The following is a 17,502-nucleotide window of genomic DNA, read 5'->3' on the forward strand; positions in this document are numbered from 1 at the left end:
GTTATAAACCATGGAATTTGACGGGACCTTTGGTGAATTTTCCCACTCAGCTATTGCTCCCTCTATTCTCAGCCTACTCATAAACCCACCTGGTAGATGGGTTTGTTCATGGAGGGGGAGGGAGGGGGGGAGATCCTTCAGAACCCGGTTCTGAGTTCTCTGTTTTCTGGGTCTGCCTGAAACATGCTCAGTTAGTATCTTCCCATCATTGCAGCAAAGGCTTCTTCCCATCTGTTTGAGGAGGAGAGAGGACAGACTTTGCTGCCTTTCAGCCTGCTTGTCACGGCGTAATGGCTCATCTCAAGTTTGAGTTTTCTTAGTGTCCCTCTGCTTACTTTGCAGTCATAGGCAGAGGTGGGGAACAGATCAACAAAATACAGCAGGACTCTGGATGCAAAGTACAGATCTCACCAGGTAGGTGTGAGGCAGGAGAAACAGAGCCTAGAGAGGAGGGTGCAGAGCTCCCCCAAGGGGGGTTCTCTTGTGTCTTCCCAGCCCTCTGTTCGAGGTGATCACATGTAACGGTGTAGGGGGATATGCAATTCATGTGTTCAAAAAGCAAGTTCCTGGTACCAGATGTCTCGTGTAGACTGCCTGGTTTGAATGGTTATGTGACCAGGTTGCAGTTTGAAGACATCTGGAAAATGGCCATCATTTGTGCTGCTGTTGCCTGTGTGATGAACTTCCTCAACAACAGACCCTCAAATGCAAGCCATCCGCATGTGTGTTTGTGTGTGCGCGTGCGTGTGTTTGAAGTTCTCCCCTTCAACCATATTTGCGCCTTCAGATTTTGCAGATGATATAGTATGGGATTGCGTGATAAGGCTGTGGGCCAGTTTATTAATACAGAGAGATGTTTAGCAGCATATGTCTCCCAGTGGCCTCCTTTTTCTTCTGCAGACAGTGGAGGATTGCCGGAGCGGAGTGTCTCTCTGACAGGATCTCCAGAATCTGTCCAGTGAGTAGCCTCTCATTCTCTGTCAGAGTCTTAAAGAGGTGGGCTGGATCAGAGTAATTCTGCATCCAGTTTTCAGCAGTGGCCGAGCAGATGCCTCTAGAAGTGCAGGGGCAGGTCATGAAAGGAGCGGCTTGTTCCCTCTCGTTTATCCCCAGAACCCTGGTGTTTAGAGGAGGATGGCCTGTGAAGCTGGAGGGCGTGTGGTGAACCTGGCTGATAGCCATTAGCACCTGTCTTCTCTGAATTTATCTAATCCCCCTGTAGTTTTGTCTGTGTTATAATAATAATAACTGCGCTTATATACTGCTCTTCTGGACAGATTAGTGCCCCACCCAGAGCGGTGAACAAGTTACTGTTGTTATTATCCCTGCAATACAGCTGGGGAGCAGGGGCTGAGAGGAGCGGCTTACCCAAGGCCACCTACTGAGTTCATGGCAGGAGTGGGATTCGAAGCAGCAGAGTGCTGGCCCTGACCTCTAGGATTATGGAAGAAAGAAAAAGAAATAATACATTATTTAGAAGCCTCTATCAGGAGAGACTGATCTTGTCAGATCTCACAAGCTAAGCAGGGTCATCCTTGGTTAGTAATTGGATGGGAGACCTCTGATGAATACCAGGGTTGCAGAGGCAGACAATGCTAAACCACCTCCGCTCGGCTTCTGCCTTGAAAACACCGCTAGGGGTCACTATAAGTCAGCTATGGCTTGAGGGCTCTCTACCATCATCATCACCGCCCAGAGCCCCTGGGGATGGGCGGTATAAATTGAAATATAAATAAAATAAAAATAACCCATAAGTCTCTTTAAACTTAAAAAGTCCCAGGTGCATCAGCATCTTATAGAGAAGGTGCTGCAGCCCCAGGATGGGTTTTCTTTTTCTGTGTCATCTTGCTCAAGAGGATGAAAAGAGAACACAAGAGGGTTTGGGGCAAGGAATCCAAATAGAATCCACTGCCAGAGAGAGCAGTGTGCAGAGATCCCCACAAGTCTATGGCTGGAAGTGGAAGAAAGTAAGGTGGGCTGAAACAGCTTTTGGGGTCTGTGTGGTGCAGTTTCTGCTACAACACCAGGACACTCGAGAACTATTAAGAGAGTAAAGTACATCACTCGCCACCACACCATTTGTGTTTCCAACTGTTTGCAGGAAGGCGAAAATGATGCTTGATGATATTGTGTCTCGTGGACGTGGTGGGCCGCCCAGTCAGTTCCATGACAACGCCAATGGGCAGAATGGTACAGTACAAGAAATCATGATCCCTGCAGGGAAAGCAGGCCTGGTGATTGGCAAGGGAGGAGAGACCATTAAGCAGTTGCAGGTAAGTACTGGAGTGGGAGGTGGAGGAGGGCAAGATTCCTTGCATCAGACCCGATGCTTGTTGATCGCTCACCTTCTTTCATGTTTGCTTAGTACTTCTGTGGGGGCAGGGGGAGAACGGTCTCGCCTTAGTTGGGAGTGACTACTTAGATTGGGGGACTTCAGAGGCTTCTGAAATTTGAATTGATTTTGGTTGTCTTCCTGGCTTGCAGAAATTATGAGAAACAGTGTGTTGCTTAACTTCTTACTCTTTGTTCATGTAGGAGCGAGCTGGAGTGAAAATGATTTTAATTCAGGACGGTTCACAAAATACAAATGTAGATAAGCCTCTTCGGATAATCGGTGACCCCTACAAAGTACAGGTAAAGCATGCTGCTTTGTTGCTTGTTTGGTTTTTCCAGACTGTGCCCTTGGGTTGGTGGGAACAAGAGACTCTTGTCCTTGTGACTCACAGTTCTCTTCTCAGTTGCTGGATCTCTGTGCCACTTGATCAGATGGTAAACTTCCTCTTTGTGTCTTGGAAGAAGGGCTGTGTGATTCTGTGCACACACCTGGATATGTTTTGCAAGACAGTTAAAAAATGCGAGAGAGCTATTAAATGGGTCCTCTTCTCTGGCTTGTTGGTTCAGAAATATCAGAGTGGGCATGGCTTTAATTTTGCAATGGAGGTTAGTTGAATCATCCAGCTCCTTGTATTGTTTATAAAATTGTCACCATCCAAAAACAACCTGCCTATTCTCTTGCCATTCTGTCTCACTAGCCCTCCCAAGTAATCGGGGTATTTTTGACCACGGAAATCATGGGAAAACTTTCTACAAACACTACTCTTGTTCTGCTTTCTCCCTAATAAGCTGAAATTCTCTGAAGTGAGAATGCCCAAAGACTGGGGGGGGGGGGGGAGTTGAGATTCATTTTTGTTAGGTGTGAGGTTTATTCTGACTCTCAATAGACTTGGCTTGAAACTGAAAGCACTACACCTAATTGTGTTCAGGATTTCTAGAGCCAGTTTGGTGTAGTGGTTAAGAGCAGCAGGACTCTAATCTGGAGAGCTGGGTTTGCTTCCCCACTCTGCCACTTGAAGCCAGCTGGGTGACCTTGGGTCAGTCACAGCTCTCTCAGAACTCTCTCAACCCCACCCACCTCACAGGGTGATTTGCTGTGAGGATAATAACGTACTTTGTAAACCGCCCTGAGCGTGGCATTAAGTTGTCCTGAAGGGTAGTATATAAATCAGTGATGATGATTAGTGACACCAAACAAATGCTGAAAAATGATTTTAGCACAGTTTCCATGTATAAATAGATGGACTATCACCTATTAGCTCAATTTTATAGGAAGGTGGAGCAAATAGTTGAAATTAAAATGTCTCTCCATAATTTTTATATTGAGATACTTGTGGAAAAAACATCACACTTTCGGCTTGGGGGGTTGAAAGCACCCCAAGGGGAAAGTGTTTGCAACCTGAATTGGTGTGTACAGCAGGTGAAACCCCCTGTGTTTATGCCACCTAGTTCAGACAGTCCTTTCCGGTAGTGATCAAGCAGATTCACACCTTCAAAAAAACAAGAACAAACATTAGAATCAATTATTCCACAGTAGTTATTCAAGGATGTGACAGAGGCATGTATGTCTGTATGGCCCCTTCCAACTCTATGATTCTATGACATTACTTCAGGACTTTGCTCACTGGCGGCCGCTAGGTCGCCCGCTGACAGCTACTGGGTTGCCTGTCACCAGTGATAGGTGGGCACAATGGGGCAAACCACCAGGAGTTTGCCGGCAACTGGGATCCCTAATCATATGCTTTAAAATGGTAGGGTCACTTTTGACCCCAGTTATGTTTCTGGTATTTCTGAGGGGTTCTCATGTTTTCAATGAGGGGTATTTTTGACCCCAATTATGGGTTTTTCCTGCATTACCAAAGAAAGTTATTCTTGAAGTCCTTTATTTATTTTTATACTAGCAACAAAGCCCGTTGTGGAAAAAAATACAACGGGCTATAGAAAGGGGAGGGAGGGCAGGTAGGCACTCGCTCCTCCTCAGTCACTGATTCCGGCTGGTGAAGGAAGGGGGTGGGCATTGTCATCTGCTCCATGCTTGATCTACTTGATCTCGGCCATCTGAAACAGTGGTGGGCTTTGCTACCTGCTCCATGACTGCTCCATGCCAGGTAAAGGGGAGACATTGCCTCCTGTACTGCACCTGACTACAGCTGGGTGAAGAGGGTGGTTATTGCCACCTGCTCCCCGCTGGGTGACAGGAGGAACAGGCATTGCCTCCTACTCAGCGCCTGATCCTGACAGGTGAAGGTGAGCAGCAAGCTTTACAACCTGCTCTGTTCCTGATCCCAGCTGGGTGAAGGGGGTGCGGGTATTGCCACCTGCTCTGCTCCTGTTTCTGGCAGGTTGAAGGCGGGGGGGGGCAGGCACTGCTGCATGCTTGGCTCCTGACTCCAGCAGAGTGAAGACAGCATGGGTTGAAGAGGGCGGGCATTGCCACCTGCTCTGATCCTTATCCCGACTGGGTGAGTGGAAGAAAGGCATTGCCTTCTGCTCCGCCACTAATAGCAGCTGGGTTAAGGCAGAGGAGGGCATTGCCACCTGCTCCACTCCTAATACCAACTGGGTTAAGGGGTGGGTGGGCATTGCCACCTGCTCTGTTCCTAATACCTGCTGGGTTAAGGCAGTGGGTGGGCAAAGCCACCTGCTCTGCTTCTTATCCCAACTGGGTGAAGGGGGGTGGGCATTGCCAAGTGCTTCGCTCCTTTTACCAGCTGGGTTTAGGTCAGGGTGGCATTGCTACCTGCTCTGCTCCTAATAACAGCTGTGTTCAGGTGGGAGGGGAAGTTCCACCTGCTCCGCTCCTAATACCAGCTCAGTTAAGGCAGGCGGAGGGTGTTGCCACCCGTTCCGCTCCAAATACCAGCTGGGTTAAGGCAAGGGGGAGGGCATTGTCACCTTCTCCTAATACCAACTGAGTTAAGGTGTGGGTGGGCATTGCCACCTTCTCCACCACTAATACCAACTGGGTTAAGGCAGAGGAGGGCATTGACGCCTGCTCCAGTCCTAATACCAGCTGGATTAAAGCAGAGGGAGGGCATTGCCACCAAGTCTGCTCCTAATAACAGCTGGGTTAAGGCAAGGGGTGAGCATTGCCACCTGCTCCGCTCCTTATACCAGCTGGGTTAAGGTGGAAGTGGGCATTGCCACCTGCTCTGCCACTAGTACCAGCTGAGTTAAGGCAGGGGAGGGCATCACCTGCTCCACTGCTAATATCAGATGGATTAAGGTGGGGGGATGGGCATTGCAATCTGCTCTGCTCCTAATACCAGCTGGGTTAAGGCAGGGGGCAGGCATTGCCAACTGCTCCACTCCTGATCCAAACTGGTTCAAAGCGGGGGTGGGCTGGGTTATGGTGGGGAGAGAGTATTTCCACCTGCTCTGCTAATTCCTACTGGGTTAAGGCGGAGGGGGGATAAGCATTGCCACCTGCTCCATTCCTAATACCATCTGGGTGAAGGTGGGAGGCGGGCATTGCCACCTGCTCCCATCTTGCTCCCCTCCTGGGCTTCCCACCATGGCACGTTTTCTGGAGGAGCATGGTGCCTTGCCTAGGCGTCCCTCCATGGCAGCGCCCTCTGGTGGTGCACCAGGGTATAAAGTGAGTTGTCTGAAATACGCTTACTCAATTATATAATAAGATATATATATATATATAGTGATTAATGCCATGATTGAGAGAACTACCTGGTTCCTTTATTTTTTGCTGTAACATTGGATCCATTTGACTTCATTGCTAAAGTATCCCCTTGGGAGGGCTAGATTAGTGCCTCTCTCCCAATGCCCTGCTGTAGAATCCAAAGCACTGGACTTACAAAAGTGCTGCTGCTGGAGAGGTTCTGGGACTAGTCTCCTTCCAGATGTGGAAGGGGCTACAGATACGGAGGTCTGGGAACATTTGGACAGAAGAACTCCCTCCTCCCCAGGAGCTTTTTCCCCTCTTGGGATTTTTTTTTTAATTCCAGTGAGAAATTTGGATATTTTGAGAAGCACTGGGGAAAACCTCCAGTGAAATACTGTGTTCTGCCATGAGTGAAATGCTTTTTGAGACAAAACTGCACTTGCTGTGCAGAATATATAAAAACTTTTGATCTGCAGCACGAGATAATGTCGTATAGATACGCAACATATCTTTCAATAATATGTTTTGTTGTTTAAATGTGATTAATTTTGTGTATAGTTTATATGCTATAAAATGTATGATGTAATACACTATCGAACTTAATATCCAAATATGCTCTAGTTCTGTTGTAACCGTATGTGGTGGTTACTATCCAAATCATAATTTGTTCACTACAAATTAGTGTGTTCTGTTTTCAGGTTTTATTTTTTGCCTACCTCTCAAGTGGTGAAAAAATTAAGATTCAGATACTAAGGGTAGGATAGGGTAGAGCAATTCACAGCATTCTTTCTAGTATTGGCTATTTTCGCAATTTTACTTGTTGAAAACTCAAGCATTTATACTTTTAAATTTTCTCTCTTGCCAAGTGTATATTTTAACTAAGTTATAAGTGATGCATTTTAGGTTGCTAATGCAGTAAAATAAGCCTGGGATTGATAAGAAAGTAAGTACGGCATATATTTAAATTCTTCCTCAAATGTTTAATTTTTTTCTGCTTACCTTCCCCAACAAAATTTCCAGACATTTTACATCCCTGGGAAAGTGCTGAAGTCTTTCTGAAACTAACATTCATATTTCTTTGCAGCAAGCCTGTGAAATGGTAATGGACATCTTACGAGAACGGGACCAGGGAGGCTTTGGTGACCGAAACGAGTACGGTTCAAGGATTGGCGGAGGAATAGACGTAAGAGCATTTGCTTGGGATTGCTAAGCAAGGGGCAGATGATGGGGTGGTTTCTGGGAGGGAGGGAGGGAGGGAGGGCCCTTTCTGCTCCCCCCCCCCACTGGAGTGCAGGGGCAGCTGAAGCCAGTTTCCCAGGCCTTGCTCCTCTTGCAGACTGGGTTTGCCCTCACCCCCCCTGTCCTCTAGCTTACTCGTTTTTTAAAACTCGCCTAGGTTCCTGTGCCCAGGCATTCTGTCGGTGTGGTTATTGGACGTAGTGGAGAAATGATTAAGAAAATACAAAACGATGCTGGAGTTCGGATACAGTTTAAGCAAGGTCAGAAGTCCAAATCTCCCCCTCCTGATCTGTTTTCAGATTGCATGGCAGAGTATTTCATGTGGCTTCTCTCCTCTCCCTGTGTCTGCTGCGTCCGGTTTTCTTGGCCTGGCTCTTGCCACTGTTTCCTGGGCTTGGTCTTACTTTTGTCCTTGGTGGTGGCAGAGAGTGCAACCCTGGTCCTCGCTGGAGGTCTCCCATCCAATTACTAACCGAGGCTGACCTGCTTAGCTTCTGAGACCTGACGAGATCAGGCTCACCTGGCCTATCCAGGTCAGGGCACTTTTGTCTCATTACCATGGAATTAAGCTGTGGAACCGGCTAGTACAGGTGGTGCACAGCCTCTGAAAGGCGAAATGAAGGAGAGTCCTGATGAATTTCCCCATTTGGTTCCCATTGCAGATGATGGGACAGGCCCAGAGAAGATTGCCCATATTATGGGTCCCCCGGACAGATGTGAGCATGCTGCCAGGATTATCAATGATCTTCTCCAGAGTCTGCGGGTATGGAGCACTCTGTGTGGAGGGGTCATCTCGAGGCAATGGAACTGCTGTCCGAAACGTCTCCTATACATGCATTGAATAAATTTAAACTAGTCATTTTAAATGCTCTCAATCAGGTCTGCCTGCGCTTTGAGATATATTAAAGCATCATTGATACAGTAAGGCAGTGGTACTCACCCCACAGCTCACAGAGAGCCTCACTTGCAGTTACCGTCAGCCAAAAGCACCATGTTTGCTCTCATTCTTGGCACAAGGCCTGCATCTCAGGAAGGCTTGCACCTGGCTCATTCCCCCTGTGGTGGGTGTCTCAAGTGGGAACCACCTACCAAGGACAAGCCCTGCTGGGCATGGCCCTTGCACACTCTCCTGGAATATGGGGCAAGTAGCCACATTGGGGAGTACTGTTCAGAAGAGCCACAGGTGGCATGTTAAAACAGCCACAGGAGACTTCTAAGCCACGGAGTGAGTATCACTGTAATAAAGCCTTTAATGTGGAGGTTTTAATAGTCCCAGGCTAAGAGTTGAATAGAATAGGCCAAGTCTTTGAATAGGATTTGCAGTGTCTTGTTTCTCTCAAATAGAAGCTTCTCCTTTTTCTATGACGGCATGCAGGGAATCCCTTTTCTCATCATTTAAGGGACTGCTGTCCCATGCATACGTTAAAAGATTCTGGGGCAGACTGTAGAGTACACCGCATAGGAGCTAGCCAGGCCTGCTGAGCCTTGTCGTTTGCTTTTGATTATTTATATACCAAGTTTCCACTTCAAAACTTCTCAAAGCGGATCACATCTCATTAAAGCCCAAAATGATTATTAATACAATAAAAGTTCAGAAAAGGTTAAAATCACTGCAGAGTTTCACAACTTTTTAAAAATTGGGGTACGAACCTAACTTAGGAAGATCAGCAGAAATTTTTTAAAAGTTTGTTTTAACTGGCTACTGGAGTTCTGTAACAAAAGTTTGTTACCACGCGCTAAGGGTATACCATGTAACATGTCCAAAACTTCCTTGTGGATACACGTTGGAGGAGGGCGGTAGTGCTGGCCAAGCTGTCTTTCTGGGGAACCTGTCTCCCGTTACTCAGCTTCTTGTTGAGGATGCTTCAGAACATTCAAAGCATCATGTGCACGGTGTTTGAGGAACTGTAACATTTTTGTTCTTGTTGTTTGTAAGGACTATAATCACCATTGGATGCCTTATAGTTTGATTCTAGTTTCCTTTCCCCGTTAAATGGGAGCTATGTTACTGTTTTGCAGAGCGGGCCGCCAGGTCCTCCAGGCTCAGGAATGCCTCCTGGAGGCCGTGGCCGTGGCCGAGGCCAGGGTAATTGGGGGCCTCCTGGAGGAGAGATGACCTTCTCGATCCCCACTCACAAGTGTGGGCTGGTTATTGGCAGAGGTGAGCATCTTCTGCTGTTTGGCTTTGATTCAGCTGTCCCGAAGCAGCCCCAGCCAACCCCCCCTGATTGATATACTGCCTCTTCCAGGAGGTGAGAATGTGAAGGCCATAAACCAGCAGACAGGCGCCTTTGTAGAAATATCGCGGCAGTTGCCACCCAATGGAGACCCCAACTTCAAACTGTTCATCATCCGAGGATCACCTCAGCAAATTGACCATGCCAAGCAACTCATTGAGGAGAAAATTGAGGTAGGTGCAAGCCCTGGAGTGCCCCTGGGGGGCGAGGTGGGGGCGGGGCGAGGTCCTTGGGGCGGGGCAAGTCTCACTTGGAAATTGTATTTTTTACTTCCTTAGGGTCCTCTCTGCCCAGTAGGACCAGGACCTGGGCCTGGCGGGCCTCCTGGGCCAGCACCAATGGGCCCCTTCAACCCCGGGCCTTTCAATCAAGGGCCACCCGCTGCACCCCCCCAGTAAGTGCTACGGCTGCTCAGCTGTGCCGCTCTGGACGGCTGCTTTGTGTTTTGCTTGGAGCGTTTTCATCTCAAACTCTAAAAGTGGGAGTGGATCCTGCATGCTGCTAAGTGAGAGGGATCCGGCTCGTGACCTCATTTCGTGAACCTTTCAACTGTGCACAAAGCCACCCCCCCACCCCTGCCTTGTAGAGGTTTTTTTGAAGTATATCAGCTGTCTGGGGCAGGGGCATACTTGCCTCCTTTAAAAAGCCAAGTGATATTTTGAAAGAGGCAATCCGAAGAGGCAAGAAAAAAAGAATGCAAATCATCATTGTTTGTGAACTGTTTTGCTTGGCTTCAAAGAGGAGTTTTGCACTTTCTTGCCATGAACTGGCAACTTTGACATGGCAGACTGAATCACATGGAAATTCTGCACAGTGTTAGTCAGGGAGCACCTGGTTTTGACAACAGGGTGCCAGGACAACCTAGTCCAGAAGCATGAAAGCAATATTGGATTGTTTGCTCTCCTGTTTTATGGAAGTGTTAGTATTGCTATAGTAAGAAGCGCTGTGATTTAAGAAGTTAATCTGTCAAGTACACTTTTGCTTCTGTTCTGAGAAGCCACCATAAACCCGCTCACAGCCAGGATAGGGTTCTCGTTTCAGGAAAATACACAAGCTGAGCAATGGCTTCCACTCAGTCTCCGTAATCACTAATGTCAGAGTTGGTTTAAAGTCACCACAGCTTGTCTTGTTAGCATTAACAAAGGGCCTTGGCCCAGGCCTAAGTTGAGAGCCAGCATGGGGTCGTGGTAAGAGTGTTGGGCTAGCATCTGGGAGCAGCAGGTTCGAATCCCCACCCTTCCGTGGCAGCTCTCTGGGTGTCCTTGGGCCAGTCACAGACTCAGACTAACCTGTCTCTCAGGGTTGTTCTAAGGATACAGGGGAGGAGAGGAGAATGATGTCAGCCACCACAGGGAGGAGAAAGGTGGGGTATAAATAAAGTAAATAAAGTATTGATTCTGGTCAAACAGTATATCCCTATTTTGCTGGGCAGCTTTTCAATTCCTTTGGAGCAATTTCCCAGGTTGCTTCAGATCTCTTGCCCTGAGGACTAGAGCGTGAGGTTGTCCACTAGTGCCTGCTGCAGTACTGCCGGTGACCCTTACTCTCTCCTTCTTTTCAGCCCAGGGGGGCCGCCACCTCCACAGTACCCACCACAAGGCTGGGGGAATGCCTACCCCCAGTGGCAACCTCCTGCCCCTCATGACCCAAGTAAGTATACATTCCTGGTTTTGCAGACCAGGGTTGGCAGGCTGCCGTGGGAGGCCAGAAGTGTTCAGCTTCCTGCACTGTCTCCTTTCCAGGCAAAGCAGCAGCGGCAGACCCCAACGCAGCTTGGGCAGCTTATTACTCGCACTACTACCAGCAGCCTCCCGGCCCCGTCCCGGGAGCACCACCTGCCCCCACTGCACCTCCAGTGCAAGGAGAGCCGCCGCAGCCGCCACCCACCGGGCAGTCAGACTACACTAAAGCCTGGGAGGAGTATTATAAAAAGCTAGGTAATTGACTCCACAGGTATCTCTCTGGGCAGGCAGTAGGAATAACGGTGAGGCTTAGAGGAACCAAGCTGAATAGCGTCTTTTATCTTCCGAGAGAGATTCTCAGAATGCTTTGAGGAGTTGTCTTCCACTCCTGTTAAACTTGCACCCCTTTTATGAACTTAAGTCCGTTGGGCTCCTTCTGGGCCTCCTTCCTTTTCAGAAGGCTCATTGAGATACAGGCACAGGTAACGGAGTTGAACTTGAACACCAGTGTGAGGAGAGTGCGTGAGCCAGTGCGTGTTACCAGCCGGCTTTTTGTGGGAAGATTTTGATCACGAGCAAGCAGAATTTTCATGAACAGTTTGGGCTGGGTCAACAAAGCAGTGAAATTTGGAGATGGGTTTCAGAGCAGAATAAAACAGGGTTGCAGCGGCACCTGAAAGAGTTTATTTTGGTGTGTGCTTTCATGTGCGTAATGTGGGTTTTTTGAGAAAATTGGGATGGGGAAATTTTTCAGAAAAACTTTTCAATTCAAATTTAAATTATTTTGGTATTTAAATAACGTTAGCAAAAGAAGGCAAATACACCATGTACGCGCCCGGACCATGTGCAAGCACTGGGGTTTGTTTGTCCAAGCTTCATATCCTACATTAGCCCATCTAGCATGGTTAACTTGCAGCACGAAAGCTCTAACAACTATAGTTAAGCAGACTGTAGTAACATATGGGGGTGAAAAATAGGGCCTTGGGAAACGTGCCACCCTACATCTCTGGTGACGCTGTGAGGCTCTCATGGAAGCTTCTGCTGGAGCCTGTGCTGTATACCAGGTGCCACTGGACCCCTGTCTTACTTTGCTGCTGCAGGCTATCATGGCTGCCGGTCTGGAATTTTCAGAGCCAGTTTGCCTCTCTGCAGCTGTGTCCCCTAAAGAGAGTCCCCTGCAGATACATACGTTGAATCCAGCTCCTCTGCAGGAAGGCAAGAGCTGAATTCTGTCAGGCACTGACAGCCGCAAGGCAACCTGGCGGGTCAGTTTCCTTCCTAGCACCAAATTCTAGAGGAGTGCTGACGTTGGCCCCTTTAATGCCATTCTTTGGAATGCCATCTGAACATTTAAGCTGAGTATCCTTCTGAGACCAGACCCTTTCCCTCCCACTTTAGGCATGTCCCCAGCGAACCCCAATTTTATCTGTCTGTTAAAGCCCTGATGATACAGTGGGTGCGGAAGGCCTTTCTTTCAGAATCGAAGTTCTGTAGGTGAGACTGCTTTTGGGTCATAAAGAGCTCTGCATAACCAAAGTCCTTCTATCTGACACTGCTTGTAGGCCAGCAGCCCCAGCAGCCTGGAGCCCCACCACAGCAGGACTATACGAAAGCTTGGGAAGAGTATTATAAGAAGCAAGGTGAGTTAAGTGCCGGAGCTGCTTTGGAAGCTCTCTGTTGCAGCACTGCCATCAGCCTGGGCTCAGGGTGGTTTTGGCTTTGCCTGATGTAGTCTCTCCATTCTCTTCTCTCTCTGCCATTTGGAAGCAGCTCAGGTAGCTACAGGGGCAGCAGGTCCAGCGGCACCCCCAGGCCCTCAGCCAGACTACAGTGCAGCATGGGCAGAATACTACAGACAACAAGCTGCCTACTATGGACAGACGCCTGGGGCCGGGGGCCCAGTGCCGCCGCCCACACAGCAGGGACAGCAGGTGAGTTGTACGACTGTGCCTGACGCAGCCCTTCTCTTGGCAGACACTTGTCTGCAGGAAATGTATGGTGCCAGGCTTAAAGCCAAATGCAGAGGTGGGAGGATTGCAGAGTGAGTGAGTGAGGATGGGTAAAAACTGAGAGGACTGGAGTTTTAATCCTCCCACCCACCAGAGAGCTGCTGTAGCATAGAGAGGAAGTGGTCAGGCTGTAAATTAGCACTCTGCTAGTTCAAATCCCACTACTGCCATGAGCTCAGCAGGTAGCCATGGGTAAGCCACTTCTCTCAGCCCCAGTTCCCCAGCTATATTGTAGGGATAGTAACACTGACTTTGTTCACCACTCTGAGCGGACACTAATCTGTCTAGAAGGGATACATATAAGCACACTTGTTGTTGTTTTTGTTTCCTTAGGTGTAACCTAATAGCTCAGGCAAGCTTAAATGCCAAAAATGGGTTTCTTACATTTGGAGGAGCCCCTTGTTCTTTAATAGCACACATTATGTGTCTGTTTCAGCAGCAGATCTAGAGTTTGTGTTGAGGAGTTCGGGTTTTGGCAGCTCTTTCACTTCGCATACTTGAAGCTAGAGTGGGCTGTTCGGCCACTTCCTTGGCAGAAGATGAAAAATTAATGCAAGCAGCTGTCAAGGAGGGAAACCTTGTTGTGGATCTCAAGAATCCCCCCCCCCCCCCTTCATAGCTAGATGTAACAGTAGGCTGCCCACTTTCAGGAATAGAAATTTCCATGTGTACTTTTTAAAAAAAAATTCCAGACATAATGTTCCATTTAACAAGGTCTACATCTGGCACTTTCAAATTGTTCACTCTAAGCCAAACACTCAAATCAGGGTGAATCTACCTGTTTCTCCCAGTGCAAGACAGTTCTCCTGCAGCCACCTCTGTCGGAGGCCACTTAGGAACTGTGACCATGTGAGCAGCTTCAGCATGAATGTGGGGGGGCGCTTTTAGTTGAGAGCCCAGGCTTCCTCGGTAGTTCATAGAATCCATGCCAGACTGCTTCTCTTATGTAGCCGAGGGATATCTTTAATGCCAGAACACTTGCCCAGGGATGGGGGAGTCCAGTCAGGTGGCGAACAGAGGTAGCCAGCAGGTAGCCAGCTCTATCCTATACAGAAGGGGATATCAGTTTGGAAATGAAGATCCTGAAACTCCCTAGCTGGTCCGTCTGCATACATACGGCATACATCCTGCTCTAAAAGTACTACTGGGTAAATGTGTTTGAGCTTTAAGAAAGGAGGAGAGGAATTGGGAAATGGAATGGGCGGGGGGAAGTTGAGAGCAAGCCTTAGCCAGAGACACAAATTGCTGAGCTCCACAGCATCTTCAGTCACATCAGCTGGGCTTCTGAGTGTGGCGCACAGGCCTGGATATCAGTGAGAAAACTATACCAACTATTTAAGCTAGAGGCCCCACTCTGCTTCTGCATAGCCTGATCTCTGGACTCTTCAGGAGCCAGGTCTCTGAATTCAAGATTTGTTTCTCTGCCTTTGACTTCCCACCAAGGCTGGGCAGCATAAGTTGCTCGAGTGTGTTCAGAGATAAGACGAGAACAAAGAGACCCAATCTGGTCTACACCCTTAAAGCAAATTTGCCTGCATTGGTTTAATATGCCTGGGTTGGTTTAAAATTCTGTTTCTGCTAGACATCAGAAGAACATAATGTTTCTGCTAGACATTATCACACCCTGCTGCTGGAAGCAAAAAAAAAAAAATCTGAGATTGTTCAGGCTTATTTTAGCTGATGTAAAAACTAAGAACTTGTGTGTATGTGTTTTCCTTTTAACAAAAGCAGGCTAGCAGGATGCTGAACTTCGTGTCCCAACCTGGCTGTAGTGGTTCTACAGGGACATTGCGAGATTGCACCAAGCCATGGGCTGGTTGTACTGGTCCATTGCCGCAATTAGTAGGGCACATTCTCTGGTGGGGTTTCTGTTGATAGTTTCCTAACACCAGTAACGGGCAGGGCTGGGAAGGTACTTAGTGAAGTTGAGTAAGTTGTACAAAGGTCCAGGACAAACCTAATTTTTGAATTTGCCCAGCCCTTCATTCATCAGGGCTTGGAGCATTAAGGCACTTTAGTAACAGAGTGGGACAAGATGGATGGGGGAAATTGGCCCAGAGCACCAGAGTCTTATTTAGGCCCCAGTGCTTCTGCATACATGAGTAACAGGCTTTTCAAAATGGCAACTGTGTGCGTGCATTTGACGTTTCAAGCCAAATTTCCCATTGTGGTCCTAGGATGTCTGTCGCCTTTGCTTCCTGCCTTTAGCTTTAGTTACAGTTTTGTTTTACTTTTCTTCCAACAGGCTCAGTGAGTTGAATGTGAACCTCCCCATCTCTGAGAATCTTTGTTTTGGGAAAAGAGGTGGCTGCTGCGGGAAGCGGCGGGGTGGGAAGGGAGCTGGCCTGTAGCTCCGATTGCTGGGCTTCTTCTGGGAATCTTGGCCACACCGCCTTTGAGTCTCTTAAAGTAAATCCAAATCTCCAAACCCCTAATGTTGAGCCAGCAGCTGTAGAAGATAGCCGACTAAAAACCGCTGCCGCCAGACCCCACCCTGCCTGACACACACCTCAGTTTTCAGGGTAACACTTCCTCTTTTCTTTCTGTTTTGTTTAAAAAAAAACTTTACAAGGAAAAGTCACTCTGCTTTTTAGTTAGAGTTGGAACATTCCTCGGACGAAGGTGTTGGTGTTTCAGACAAACCCTCCCCCGCCCCTCCATTTCTCCACTGCTGGGACTGATCTGTCGTGTTTTTTGTCTGTTCAAGAGGAGATTGAAACAAACAATTGTATGCTCAGTTTTTACTTTTTACCGCTCGTTTTTAACTTCACAAATAAATGATAACAAAACATCCCCCCGTGTCTGCTGGGTGGTGTCTGTCCTTCTCTCTGTCCATAGGGTTTTTTGAAGCTGATGTTTGTTCACAATATAGCTGTTGTAAAAGCCTGAATAATGGTCATGAATTAAGAGCTTCCTGTGTTTTTATAGTTTGAGCAGGCATTGTGCATTTTTGTTGAATAAAATGCTTTTTTGTTTTAAAGACTCTGATGCAGCCGTGTGTGTTTCCAAAGGGAAGGCCTTAGGGGGGCTGCTTTACCTTCACCAAGGACACCAGGAATAAGTTCTGGTCCATTTTTCCTGTCTGATGCCCCCTGGTAGCAGCGGAAAGTCTCTGTGGGGCTCTTCAGTGGGCTCAGCTTTAGTTTGGCACTGGGAGAATCTGTCAGTTGAGTGCAGCAGCACACTCTGGTCAGATCTGACAGCGTTCAGTGCTGCTTCCTTCCAGTTTGATTTATTGGGGGCACAGCAGGGGCAGCATTGTTCGCACAGGAGTCCATGAACAAGGCATGGGGAGCAACGTCCAGGGGACGGCTGATGCCTTTTCATGGGGTGGTTCCATCAGATGCCCTGGGCTAACTTCCCTCCGAGCTGTTCTTCCTCCAAGCTCCTTGGCTGATGTTTCTGATACCTAGAGGGACATTTAAAGAACGTAAGAAGAGCTGTGCTGGATCAGACTAAAAGCCCAAGTTCAGCATCCTCTTTACACCGTGGCCAGCTGGCTGCCTCTAGGGAGCCCCCAAGCAGGCTGACGGCAACAGCCTCCTCCACCTGTGCCCGCCAGCAGCCTCTGGTACTGGAGGGAGTAGGCGTCCATCATGACGCGATGCCATTGATAGCCCCATTCTCCACGAATTTCTCCACTTCCCTTTTAAAGCCAAAGTTGGTGACCCTCACCACATCCTGTTTTCCACGACCTTGTGGCCATTTCAAGTGATGGCGCAAAGGGGGCTGGTACAGTAGTAACGTGGCAGTAGGCATGGCCAAAGCTCTCCAGGTGATGCAGTGTGGAATAATGCATGTTCATTTGGGGATGTAAAGCCCTTCTCTTGCCTACAGGTGTGATAAACTGCAAGAGGGAGTCTTGAGTGGAGCTGATGGGTCCTATTCTAACACCTCACCCCCTGCAACACACAGCTTCAGTTACTGGCTGGTTGGGCAACCATTAGGTTGCTGCTGGTCCAGAGATTAAGAGCAGGTACCCAGTAAAGGCATTGTAACCTAATACCTTCATGTGTTCCCCCAGCTGTGAAGTAGGCGTGTTCTATTTCACATAAATCTTCTCCCTCCCACCCACCCCCAAGTTGACAGGAAGGTGGCCAACTAACGCTAACAAAGGCTGTCTTATGTTCCTGGTGTCTTGCAAGGCCAGGCGTCCTCCTGCCTGTTTAATACCTTCTGCTAAAAGTCTAGTGCTAAAAGCTTAGCTCTTTCTTCTGAGAACTACATGATACGACTTACACAAGTTGGTGCAAGTGTGAAAACACAATCATGTTTTCCCATTAGCTGTCTGTGCACTCGCTCATGCAGTCACAAACCTTGATTTTGTGGACAGACCGGCACGAGTTTTATCCCAGATCCTCCGAGATTGTGGGGTTGCATCT

The 17,502-nt window shown here is 48.2% G+C and overlaps 1 protein-coding gene across 2 annotated transcripts in view; it reads left to right on the forward strand.

The window, feature by feature from the left end:
- Nucleotides 1-16,100, forward strand: part of KHSRP (KH-type splicing regulatory protein) — a 30,440-nt gene extending 14,340 nt beyond the window's left edge. The window contains exons 6-20 of one of the 2 annotated variants that reach the window (XM_055003339.1): nucleotides 343-414; nucleotides 901-958; nucleotides 2,102-2,273; nucleotides 2,536-2,634; nucleotides 7,038-7,136; nucleotides 7,350-7,452; nucleotides 7,855-7,955; nucleotides 9,212-9,353; nucleotides 9,442-9,602; nucleotides 9,708-9,823; nucleotides 10,991-11,079; nucleotides 11,172-11,366; nucleotides 12,674-12,751; nucleotides 12,879-13,042; nucleotides 15,366-16,100. In XM_055003339.1, the coding sequence (XP_054859314.1) occupies nucleotides 343-414; nucleotides 901-958; nucleotides 2,102-2,273; nucleotides 2,536-2,634; nucleotides 7,038-7,136; nucleotides 7,350-7,452; nucleotides 7,855-7,955; nucleotides 9,212-9,353; nucleotides 9,442-9,602; nucleotides 9,708-9,823; nucleotides 10,991-11,079; nucleotides 11,172-11,366; nucleotides 12,674-12,751; nucleotides 12,879-13,042; nucleotides 15,366-15,374 (1,658 nt within the window). In that variant the 3' untranslated portion in view covers nucleotides 15,375-16,100. The remainder of the gene's footprint in view (nucleotides 1-342; nucleotides 415-900; nucleotides 959-2,101; nucleotides 2,274-2,535; nucleotides 2,635-7,037; nucleotides 7,137-7,349; nucleotides 7,453-7,854; nucleotides 7,956-9,211; nucleotides 9,354-9,441; nucleotides 9,603-9,707; nucleotides 9,824-10,990; nucleotides 11,080-11,171; nucleotides 11,367-12,673; nucleotides 12,752-12,878; nucleotides 13,043-15,365) is intronic. The other variant, XM_055003340.1, reaches the window with a different exon arrangement.
- Nucleotides 16,101-17,502: the final 1,402 nt, after the last annotated feature.

The sequence above is a fragment of the Eublepharis macularius genome, chromosome 19 (genome assembly GCF_028583425.1).
Source record: "Eublepharis macularius isolate TG4126 chromosome 19, MPM_Emac_v1.0, whole genome shotgun sequence".
NCBI lineage: Eukaryota > Metazoa > Chordata > Lepidosauria > Squamata > Eublepharidae > Eublepharis > Eublepharis macularius.